The sequence below is a fragment of the Musa acuminata genome, chromosome BXJ2-6, assembly GCF_036884655.1.
Source record: "Musa acuminata AAA Group cultivar baxijiao chromosome BXJ2-6, Cavendish_Baxijiao_AAA, whole genome shotgun sequence".
Lineage (NCBI taxonomy): Eukaryota > Viridiplantae > Streptophyta > Magnoliopsida > Zingiberales > Musaceae > Musa > Musa acuminata.
The window spans coordinates 12,970,001-12,982,231 of record NC_088343.1 but is presented as its reverse complement, the minus strand read 5'-3'; the positions used below and the strand labels follow the sequence as shown (position 1 = coordinate 12,982,231).

Below are 12,231 nucleotides of genomic sequence, written 5' to 3'. Positions count from 1 at the left end.
CAACCCATTTGTACTCTGACCGACTAGTCACAATCTGCCGGAATGACATCTTATTAAGTTCACACAAAACTCCCCTATTTATGACAATCTTCAGTGCAGGTACGTTTGCCAATTTGCTAAACACAGAAACTCTGCAGTCTGATGCAACTTTCTGACAACGAAAATTGCAATATTACCAATAGTGAAACTTCACATAAGGTCTCAAACAAACGAGAAGATTTAGCAAGCCTTGGTAACAGGTAAAAATCACTGCATTGTACGTACACATGCACGTCAATTCTCAGACAAGAGGAAATTGAACAGAAAGGGGTTCCACTTAGTGGGCGTACCTCGAACAGACGGGCATTGAAGGCAAATGCTATTGATTGATCTCAATTTACATCTCCCCTCTCCGCATTATTGTTCACGTATGGGGCCAGACTGCCTGCCACAAGCGCCAGCAGCGTTCATGACATGTCCCAACAGCACAGCAGTAACTTGTCATATGTATACTAGCAGAAACCCTGCACGGAAAGGTGAGGAAAAGTACTACACATACGGTTTAAAACTGCTTTGACGGAAGATTTTGGAAATTGATACTCTCTTCCTCCTTTCAAACTGCAAGTCATGTTCTACCAGCCTTTGAGAAACATTTATACACAATTCTGAAGACATTTCAAAACAATGATTTTCTCAACTCATCATGGCCTGAACATTTATAAGAAAAAAAAAAAAACATGGCTGCATTTAATTGATTCAATGAAATGCATTGTCTAACCTAAACCCTGGTAGGTTTTTTACCCACAAAGGTGTCCATATCTGACCTGCATGTAGCACTGGAGTTCATATGAAGCCACAATTGTTGGCGAAGACATGAGATCCACAAACAACGTTTGGCTGACTACCAAGTATAAACTAGGAACGGTGAGAAATTTCACTGTTCATCCATCGTTCCTGTACCATGATCCACATCATGCCAAATCTGTGCAGTAGTGACAGCATAGGTTGTAAACTGGGAGACAACACAAGCTCCAATAACTTTCCTGTCAAGCTTAGGGTTTTCTTGAGAATCAGTGGATAGGCGCTCAGTTGCAAATATTTGATCAGAAATTTAGAGTGAACAATATACAAAATGAAACTGCAAACTAGAACTATCTATCAATTTTCTTAAACCGAGTATGATTTTGAGCAATCCAGAGAATATAATCACGCTCCATGTTCATTCCAAGAAGAAAATTACCGTGGCATGAAGAAGAGGGCAAAAGGATGGGGGATGAGAGTTATAATTACTATAATAGACGGATGGGCTATTCACATGGTAGGCGCAAAAGATCAAGCCCTACCTTACCTATCCGGTATATATACCACAAGGGATTTTGTAAGCAAAAAATTACAGCACCACCAAAACTGTAGGAAATAAGAAAGGTTCCAAGCCCCCAGCAGCAAGCACAAGGACAAAGATGGGGGCTTACCAAAGCATAAAGCATTTCATAAGTTGGACCCACCACAAAAAGCTATCTTCAACGTTCCAGTTTTTTTGGCTTAACATCTTCAAAAAGCCTGCACAGTGCAATAGACAGACAAGAAAGATGAGTCCCTTTCAGTTCTAATCATCCGAAACCCAAAAAGATGATCCAAAGTATGTCATATATGGGGGTATCTTTTGTCATCGTCATGATATATAATGATCGATCAATGAGGTAGAGTTTTTAGTATGATATTAAAGCTCAAAGAGCAAGGAAAACACTACTGCACCTTAAACTAACTTCAAATATTTAATGGAACTACTTTAATTCTGAGAACCGAAAGGTAGGGATGGCCCCACGTTATTTGATAAAAGGTAAGTTCTGAAAGGACCACACTTTGTTTTGGCAGACGCTCAGAAATCCACTTACCGTGCCAATACTTGGACACCTTTCAGAATTCTCAAAATTAGCAGCAGGCACAGGGCCCTTCGGTTCTTTGCCAGCTATTCTTCCGTCAGAAGTGGCTGGACTCTCTTCAACTCTAGAACTTAGTGTTCCTGGGTTCATCCGGTGGACCTCCTCTCGAGTGTAGATGTATATCTTATGAACCATATTACAGAACTCTCTGCAATCAGCAGCAAGTGAGCTTCCTAGAAATTAAGCTCTTCCAAAATGAAGAAAAGCCGAAAAAAGAGTAAATACGAATACTTACTTCCAAGGATCATCTCCAACAAGCATCATATCACCTTCATTGTCAGTGTACACAACCAACCAGCTTTTGTTGGGAGACACTAGTGCACCCTCAAATTCAAACATGCGATCTAATTCGGCAATCAATTCATCATAACCATTGAACTTGGTGAGATCAACAGATCTACCAAGAGCAATACCTTGCTTATGCACCTGAAATGTAAACACTTGGTCAAAACCCTTGCTATATCAAACTTCTGACTTACAGTGATCTTCATAAATGTTAAATCAAAATCTAAAGATCCTTAAGCCCCAGAACTTGTTTCATGAAGCAGACTGTTGGTGCAAAGAGACCAGTCTTTTGAAGAAAATTAACCTTTTGCCATTGTCAATATAAGCAAATTGTAACCTAAAAGATAGATATAATGCACGGTAGAAATCAACTAGGCAACACACTATGTCAAGGGTGATGACGGTAGCCAAAAGATGACTAGAAGCATGATCTAACATTGATTAAGAAGAAAAAAATATACTACATTTGTGCAATTCAAAAGGATTACCTTTGTGCAACTCCTAGTTGAACCATTTTGCAGTTTGTTCTGGAAATCTTGAGGAGTCCGTGGAGAAACGTGAATAAGTTTTTCAGTTTCACCATTTGTTGGTGCTGCACCAACCAACCTTTCAGTTACAGTTGACTCAGAGTGTTTGTCAACCTCTAAGCCTTGCTGATGGGGCAATGCTGCTTCTGGATGGCTATGTGGCATCAGGATGTCTGCTGAGTTGCTCCGTGGCATAACTGATTCAGATATTACTGGATTGCTGTTCAGGTGAAACCCAAATAGCTTGTACCCACTATTTGCTTTCGGCTTTGCCACATCAGTTTGTGATGGTAACAGAGGTAGAGGTTTCATAACCCTAGGTTGTGCCATGTTCTCTATTTGAGAATCCGGCAGCAAATGTGTAAACCAATTAGGTGAATTTTGAATGCTTCCTAAACTTTGAAGTTCAGAAAAAAATCCCCGTGTGCCATATCTACAATTTCCAGCTTTCTGATAAGACACCTCACCAATTTGTGCAGTTGTCTTAAAGTTGTGGTCACTCATTCCAAAGTTCGAATTTGGAGGAATCAAGGACCATGAGCCAGGAGAATAGTTATGTTTGGCCTCTTGAACTTGAAAGTGAGGCTTTAAAATATTCTTATCGCCTGGAGTCGGCTCAAAAAATGGCGTCTGAAATCCACTTGAATCAGGAGGGCAGTATCCTGAAAATATCCCATTATATGTTTGCTCATGTCTTTTTATAAGCATCCGGCTATCTGATCCCAATCTTCTCCGAGTAGGAACATCATTTTTCTCTTCATCATTCATTGACCATACTACTGGCTTGTGAGTTGCACCTGACTCATTACTATCAGCATAAGAACTTCTCAAGGTCATCATCTCTGGACCTTGCAAGACCCTTGGTGCTCCATATGATTGGGAAGGCTCTGCAGTGACTTTAGGAGCAGCATCTAAGTAGCATGTCACATTATTTAATTTCGTTTTACATGCATCATGATAGTTGTAATATTGAAGTCCTACCAATCATTCTTTACCTTCTCTTTTAGGAACAGATGAGTCAGGGGAACAAGGAAATGAGGTTGTTCGTGGCTTTTTTGTCCTAGGCATGGGAAGGGGATTGAGGGGAGGTGTAAGAACAGGCTCAATTTTCCAGGGAGAAACCCTCTCTGGACGAGGAATTGAAGATGGCTCATCCCACCGCACCTAAAATTTGAAATGCAGTCAGTCAATTTAGTACAAGGAATAATATCAACAGTCATAATAAGTTACCTTGAGGCTTTTCCATTTTGAACCAGGCCACCTACTTGGATCAGCATCTCCTATGCCGACAATAGTTCCCGTGAACCTTTAGGCACAAAAAATTGTGTAGATCAGAAAAGATTATATCATCTAACTCGAGATACTGCTAAAGTAACCTTATGCCTAGAGTAAATTGAAAATATAGATTATTGATACCTCTGTTCTGGGGCCTCTTCACCTTCAAATCTCATTTTGAACCTCATCCCTACAGAATGGTTACTCTTGATAGACTCCACATATTGATCAAAAGGAACAATAAACTCTGATGGACTAGTCCTGTCACATAAACAAAAGGAACATGTAGCTGAAGTACCTTATTGGTTCGTACTACAATCACCAGAAGTTGCTAGAAAGGTAATGAGTTTTTTCCCACCCTTGTAAACTTTCTTTCCAAGATCCAAATTAATGTTTTACATTGTATGCCTTATTATGAGTGAAATAATGCAATGAAAAAAAAAACATAGGCGACAAACCGTGGTTTGTAGTACACTGTAAACATCGTCCCAGTGTTGACAGCATGCCATGCTGTTGCAAGGACTCCCAGGTGCATGCTGTGACTTGATATAACCGAAGATGGAACATTAGTTTGCTGTCTCATTGCACGTCTCACTCCAACACGAAGTTCACCATTCTCCCCTCTGCTAACCATGTAGCAATTACTTAGTGCATGATACTAGGAGTTGAATATGTCAGGTAGGGCAGGAACAATAAAAGACCTTAGAAAGATAAAGGCATCCCCAGCAACAAGCCTCTTAGAACTAACAAAGACACTCCATCCACTCTGAAGCAGGTGTCTTCGTGGTTGACCTGTTTAAAGACAATGGAGCAGATTATCGGGTCCGCAGATATTATGTCTTATCAGGTGGACAAGGTAACGACCATAAGATTAAAAAAAACAGATATATTTAGCTTTCAGATTAACCATACATTGTTTAACAAAAATATACATTTCATTGCGATATAGTTTACAATGTACAAATCTCAATACTCCAACATATTGGCCATCTACAAAATTTAGTTGAAAGAAGACCAGTTCATGACAATCCAACAGCATGCCACCTTTGCAGTATGCACATTTTCAAATAATTAATTATGGATATATACTTCTGATACAAAGCCCATGACTATTTGGTAACCAAGGCGGGCAAAAACATTTTTTATGATATACAGAGCGATTTAGAAGTCGATGAGCCATAAATTCAGAAGAATTATCAACAAAAAGAGGATACAAAAGCCATAATCAAACTACAAATAGGACCAAGTGTACATGCTATAAAATTAGGATACCCCGAAAAATGTGGCGGAAGCGCCATTCCACTCTATGCAAATCCTTCGCCACCAGCTCTTGACTTGGCGGCTGCCTGCTCATGTCCTGATCACCAACCAAATAATCAACAAAAAGTCAAAACATACTCGAGGGGAAAAGACAGTCTTAAAACCTTACCAGCGGAGGAAGGCACTCATCAGCATGCCGTCTTAACACCGAGAACCCACCATGGGTGCTCGTGTCCGATGCGGTCAGCGTCTTGCAGAAAGAATACACATGAGGCCGTGGCGGAGGAGTCGAAAGCATCTCCTTCTCCACGGTGTTTTCATCTAGCTGAAGTAACAGCCGTTTTGTTAAAATTCAACTAATTACTCTCTTCAAGGCTTAACAGTATCCACAGTGAACAATTTGGAGTTAGCCAAAATGCTTAAGCTTTGAAGAGATACCTTTGAAACAGGGAGCAAAGTCACCTGAGCAAATACTTCATCGGTGTCCGGCTCAGCCTATTAACAGAGTTTCACTCTTTAAAGATGAGAATCAGAAAAAAGGGGAGAAATCTGTAGTTCTCCGTATACGTCACAAACACACGACAACAAAAAAAAAAAGAGGGATTTCATGAGAGCACCTTCAGGTCGACATTCATCACTCGGCAAAGGATCTTCCATGGTAGATTGTACACTGGCATCTGCTGGTCCGCCCCTTGATTTGTGGACGCTTCCACCTAAAACGTCAAAAAAGAGCAGCAAAAATTGAACACAATGAGAACCTTCACGAGAACGCAAACAAAGATGGAGAAATAAGGAGAACGATAAGGAGGAAGCCGATTCAGAAATTTTGGGACGAATTCGAGCAAAATATTGGAGCTTTCATGAAAATTCCCATCGCGAACCTGCTCTATATGCCCCTGTGGGAAGTAGAAGACCTTCTCTCCAACTCTGGGAATCGTCACCAGAGGACCGGCGCATGCGAGCCATAGCTCAGTGTACAACGCATCTTCTGAATGTACAGTAAAAATCACGTCATAATCAAAACCAAAACCTTACACCAATAACCACAATAATTACATTACCTCCGGCCACATCCGGAGATCAGGGATGATACCCACCTTTCCCGCACACAGCACCGCCCGAAAATCCCAGGCTCCCCTCGGCGTCTCCGCCGACCTTGACCGACGTACCCTCGTGCATCTCGCTGCACCCCGATGACAAACTCTGCCCTTGTCCTCCGCTGCTCCCCTTCACCGACAACTCCGACGACGCCATCAGCCCCCCTCCGAGCTCACCGGAATCCATCTCGACTCCACAATTGCGTCATCCACCACCGATCCAACCCAAGTAACCCATCATAAACCCTAATCGAAGCCCCCCGAACAACACCCACGATCCCAGACCGACAGAGACGCGGACGACCTAATCAAAGAGATCACCGCCCCCCTCAATAACCCTTCTACTTCCCCTTCCACTTACTCCACCGATCGCTTCTCCCCAATATTACTCCCCCTCTGTGTCTCTCTTTTATCTCCCCTTCTTTTCTTTCGAGCCAAGAGACCAAAGAAGAGAGCAGAGAAACTTCGTACTATCGTCGACCGCTGTATAAATGATCCTGTCCATCTACCAAAGTACAAATCAGCCGTCCGCTCGCTCTACCTAATGCACTGAGAGCAGAATTCACGGGAATGGAGGGTGGTGATCCGAATTGGAAGATAGTAGTTGCAGGGATGTCCTGCGCTAGAACGTACGAGGTAGCTTAACCCGGTTCCCCCGGGGGCCGTCAGGGCTCCGTTAGTTGAGCCCCTCCACAGATGTGGAAATGAGGAGACGGCGTCGCGCTTGCCCGTCTCGCCCCCGATGCCGCTGCTCCCATGTCGTGCTATTATCGGACAGCCTCCTGAAATTAAAAATAATACCACCTTTTACTCCCGTCACACAGTTATATTAAAATTAAATCGTATATTCCTCCCCCGTGGTCCCCGCCTCCGAGGAGGACACGTTTCGAGAAGCCACTGGGTGGTAGTGGAGCCCGCGAGGGCGTCATAAGAAGGTGGTGCTGATACCGGGAAGGTGAGCGTAACGCGGCCCGCGAGCTCATGATGTGCCGAAAGTAACCCCCGCCACGTTTCGTCGGGCTATTCGCGCGAGATAACGGACCGTTTCCCCGTTCTCGGGCCTTTGCTGCCCCAGATCAGACAGCGTCCTTCCAATCTCATAACGTCTTCGCGTTCGGAAACCGTCGAGCGGCGCGATTGCGTGTTATGCGTACTGTATGCTGTGTCGTTCGACGCAGCTGATTGGGAAGGCCATGGAGTAGGTCGCGGCGGCCGACTGCGAGGGCTGTAGCATGTGACTCTGTGGCCGTGGGCGCGTCACGAGACTTTTCGCGACAGGGGGATGCGAACCATGTGGTCTGACCTCAGCCGTCCATCGGGCGGTGGGTTGCCGATACCCGTGGGAAGACCTTTTTGCAAGTAAAAACGATGGGCGGGTTGGTGGGGGGTAAGGCCTGTAATAAACAACGATAAAAATAATAATAATAGATCGAAGCCGCGGACGAGGACGGTGGGTCAGCGAGGGCGGGTCCCACGCGTGCTACTTCCCGAGCCGACAGCTCTCGCGCACTGCCCAAGCCAGGTGGGCCCCGCTTCCCTGACCTCGGCCAATGGAGCGCGGCAGGACCGGGTCCCACGCCAACCCCACCACCGCCCAGCACCCCGGGTTCAGTTAACCCCCCCGCCCTTTTTTCCCACCCGGGACCGGATCGGGTTAAAGCTGATAACGGTAACGGGATCCGTGTCAGACGTTTACGGGGTTTGGTGGGTCGCTGCAGCGGAAGCAAGCAAACAACGCCGTGCGTGATGGCGTTTGCCTCCAGACTGCTGGTAGGTAATTATAGGACAATGATGGAGATTATACGTTAATGATTAAGTAAGTCTACCTTCTCAAATCACAAGTTAATCGTTGCTTCATTATTTTATTCTGCTGGTCATTACGGAGACAAACAAAATAAAGTCCTCGGATCGGTTAATTTAGGCGGCTAATCAGTGTCATGGTATCCTCGTCCATTATTTTAATGGTGCATGATTTGACTGACTCAATTAAATAGATACGTGGTCTGTAAGCAGCATGATACGCCGATCGCGCCCGGTCAAAGCGCCATCGTAATTAAGAGGCTTGCTTTTGTTGGGTCGGTTCGCGGGAGAAAAGACGACGATTCACGTGTGCGCGAATGGTGCGAAGAGAAGGGGAGGGGCACGCAAAACAATGATGTAGCATCCCGGGGCCACCCACCGAACCAACGTGGATGGAGTCTGGCCCACTTCCTCGTGTCGTACGTGCATGTGGCAGCCTTCATGTGAAGACGTAATAGTGATATTAATTCTGCGTGATATGAGTGTGCTTCGTGTGCTGGTGGCCTCAGAGGCGGTTGAGTACGTCCGACTTAAGGAACATAGTGGGACGGTAGGGATATGGTCCGACCCGGGTTGACACTTTGATTCGGGTCACGTGCTTATCCTTAACCAGCATGGGTTGGGGACGGGCGGTGGTAAGTCCGCCACGTCCAAGCGGGGGCGATGGAGCTTTGCTTGGTGGCGAGACAAGACAGCTGATGATGGTGAGGAGGACGGATGTGAGCGTGGTCGCGTACAGGGGGAGGACGATGAGGATGAGGGAGACGGTGGTGGTGCGGGGTGGAGGACCACCAGCAGGCGCACCTGGTTGGATTCAAGTGCCGGGGCCCGCCGGCCCGGCTGCTGCTGCTGCTGCTCCTTCCTCCTCCCCCTCCCCCTCCCCCTCCCCCTCTGCTGCTGCTGCTGTGGAAGAAGAGCCCACGTTGAGGGGAGCAAAGACCGCAGGTGCCCCTGTCATGGCGCTGCTCCCCCGTACATGGATCATCGAACCCACCGCTGACACCAATGTGCGCTCCTCAGACCCTCTGGAGAACCACTGACCCCCCCCCCCCCCCCCCCTCTCTCTCTCTCTCTTTTTCTGCAGGGACGTTGGTTGTGCTGAAAAGGAAATCAATCGAGCAGGTCATGAGATTGCTGACAGAGTTGCTGTCAGACGGATTGATTCACCTTTTAGTAGGAAAAGAAATGAAGAGTTGCTTCACTTTTCCAAAAGAGAGCCTGCAACTCTAGTGGCATTTGGTGTGGCTGGTGGATGATACTTGAGGGAGACAATAAATAAGATCATGAGAGAGTGGTTGGCACCCAGATGATGATGATGATGAAACGGACGTGTGAGAGCAGTTTTGCAGGGAGAGACACCATGGTGACACTGAGATGAAGAATATATGTGTGTGGGTTGCATTCCTTGATCAACTCTCATCCAAACATTAGGGTTTTCTGTTGGTTTATGCTGATGAGGCAGAAGATGTATATATTCTTCCTACTGACAAGCAGAGGAAAAAGGTATACTATCTGCAAAATATATATGATTTAAGATCCTGAATTGGATACAGGTTGGCTAACAGCATGAATTGTAGTCCAAAAAGAACAACAGTGGGACGTACGGTAGGCCTTGTGATTCACGCAATTCACGAGTTTGGACTCATTGATATTAAACTCATTCGATTACATTAAATAACATATGTGACTCGCTCTTATATTGATAACTTAATGTGACCGAAATGTGCATTGCCGTCACATCAAGAGACGATGAAACGTGTCCTCGATTGGAAGAATAATACGAGTCAAGTATCAGCAGGTGAAAGGGTTTAAAGAGGTCACGTCGCCATCACCCGTTGTCGACGTTCCCTATCGATCGAGTAAGATGCTAATGCAAAACGGGTCAAATGAATGGCCTCACGATGTCGCCTAATGAGAGCTTGACATGATCAACTCTGAATCACGCGACTGGTTACACCTTGCTTAGATAATATAGAAATTGGATGATGCGTCAGGATTCGGATAGGATGATTGATTCATGGTGTGTGCGAGACATAAAAATTTATGATGATGAGATTTTTTTTTCTTTGTGATTTGAATTTGATCACTTAAGACTTATGGCGATTAGGTTCATCACTTAAATAGTACATTTATAAAAAAATATTTATTTTGAAAGATGTATCTAAATTAAATTTAGGTGTCGTTGGATTGAAATGACTGGGATTGGCTACACACAAGCCTTCTATGATGTTAGGGTAAGAAGCACATGTTATATGACAAGTTCAACACTTAAGGTTCTCATGATTCATTAGGTAACTCATGAGAGAAGAAACCACAATGAAATTGTTTATTCTTTTTTGCTCTCTATTGTTGACTTGATGATGTTAGGGTTTTGGTTCGATTCCAAAGACGCAAACTTCAGGATCCACAAGGGATCACGACATGAGATTGGAGAAGGGAGCATCATACTCGACTAATAAAAAACTGAGGCATCACTTGTTTGGCAGAGGTAGATTTGATATTACCTCGAGGTGCGTTTTAATCTCGCTAAGGTTTCTGTACAAATGATCAGCGTTGGGGGATGCTCCCAATCCGATCCCTCCGATGGTAAAGTTAATTGAAAATTAAAAAAATGATCAAGCTATCACGGTTTTAAGCTTTGGGGGTTGGCTTTTATATCTGAGTGGCTGATGGAGTGAGATTGACCATTGGTTAGTGTCCCCCCTTGTGTCCTATAGGGGCACATTTATGTTGACGTCGATGGACACACATTTCTATGGGTAGTGTCAAAAAAGGATGACTATAGGGGTGTCGTTTGCAAGGACTGAAGCCTATCTAGGATAAGTAGGGGATGGTCCTCTATGCTCGACATCCGGAAAGAGGAAAAATGGGAATTAGGCTACACCACCTAGGATTAAAGCCTTCTATCGGACCTTCCTGAAATCATGGTCAATAGGGGATGATAGATCGCTTACGACAAGTGGCCCAACAAGGGGAGAAAGGGGGATTAGCCTTACTGCCAGGGATTATGCACCCTGCAGTTGGCTCATGTGACCTTCCCGGATATTGAGGTGGACAAGAGTCGGTAGATCATGCTCTTGTCGATGCCCGTAAGAATGTCTCAACCACTTTATGCAATTATCTAGTTTTGTCATTTTCAAGTTTTTTACTCCTGATCTTCGCACGATGATTTAATAAATCTGTTTTGGGAAACTAATTTCAATTTTTATTTTTAACTATGCATGTAATGCTCTCTGCGGTTTCTTAACTATGGTATTAGAGTCAGGTTACTCGTGTGAAGATTGATTATTAAGTGCATCTTGTGTTGAATCGCATAGAATCGATTTTTGCATAAAGCAGTTGCATTTTTTACCGATCGCATATTTAAACTGCATTTGGTCCGGCACTTAACAAGTTCCATCGGTCATTAGTTTGTCATCAAAACAGTTGATAGGAAACTAGGAAAAAGAGCAGCAAGTGTTGCAACCCTATAGCATTGGTGGAGAATAGTACTTGTTGTTCTCAGTTAGGCTGAGCACAACCTTGTGGCTAGCAAGGGAGACCCTGGAGACCAGGGGTTCCTATCCGACCAGGGATTCCTTGGCCGCCCAAGGAAGTTAGGCTGTTAGGGGCACTTTGCCGTAGTAGATTCTATAGAATTTTTAAATTAAATTAGAGTTAATTCAAGTATTAATTAAATAATTTAATTAATTTTACCTAATTAGTCTTATATATATATATATGCATATACATGTGATGTATGATATAGAAACATGATCATGGGCCATGTGTGATGATGTTATATGATTATTATTATGGTCCGCAAGCCTCCCTCTCTCTCTCTCTCTAATTATATCTAACATATATTTTTATCTCCCTCGGTGATATACCTCCCTTTGATAAGATCAATGTTTCTCATTTACATGATATGTATATTTTTGGGCTTGCGTGCCTATAATTAAGTTGTAATTGCATGAGATAGCGTAGTGGGAGTGTGGAGGTGCTAGCAGAACTTGCGCGGATGAGACGGATGTTTGTCGAGCATGGAGATACGTCGAGATGCCAGCGGGACCAATGAGACAAGAT

The 12,231-nt window shown here is 44.3% G+C and overlaps 1 protein-coding gene across 3 annotated transcripts; it reads right to left on the bottom strand.

Moving 5' to 3' along the window:
* Positions 1-1,253: 1,253 nt before the first annotated feature.
* Positions 1,254-6,758, bottom strand: LOC135614961 (auxin response factor 23-like). Of its 3 annotated transcripts, none has more exons than XM_065112866.1 (15): positions 6,367-6,758; positions 6,151-6,257; positions 5,887-5,982; positions 5,708-5,764; positions 5,439-5,594; positions 5,282-5,366; positions 4,711-4,801; positions 4,468-4,632; positions 4,151-4,270; positions 3,965-4,040; positions 3,730-3,898; positions 2,696-3,645; positions 2,158-2,348; positions 1,875-2,070; positions 1,254-1,539 (listed from the first exon to the last, which is right to left on the bottom strand). In XM_065112866.1, the coding sequence occupies exons 1-15, from the start codon at positions 6,551-6,553 to the stop codon at positions 1,531-1,533; spliced, it is 2,655 nt and encodes an 884-aa protein (XP_064968938.1). In that variant the 5' UTR covers positions 6,554-6,758; the 3' UTR covers positions 1,254-1,530. The 3 variants fall into 3 exon arrangements, with proteins under 3 accessions (XP_064968938.1, XP_064968939.1, XP_064968940.1); XM_065112867.1 differs by having other exon boundaries at positions 2,696-3,630; XM_065112868.1 differs by having other exon boundaries at positions 2,696-3,621.
* Between the last annotated feature and the right edge of the window lie 5,473 nt (positions 6,759-12,231).

Bases quoted from the DNA above. Each gene is read 5' to 3' on its own strand.
- LOC135614961 (XM_065112866.1), bottom strand. From the start codon at position 6,553: ATGGATTCCGGTGAGCTCGGAGGGGGGCTGATGGCGTCGTCGGAGTTG. The intron at 5,983-6,150 runs GTTCGCGATGGG...TTGACGTTTTAG, and splicing joins CACAGGGGCATATAGAGCAG to GTGGAAGCGTCCACAAATCA. The intron at 2,071-2,157 runs GTAAGTATTCGT...TGCTGATTGCAG, and splicing joins GTTGGAGATGATCCTTGGAA to AGAGTTCTGTAATATGGTTC.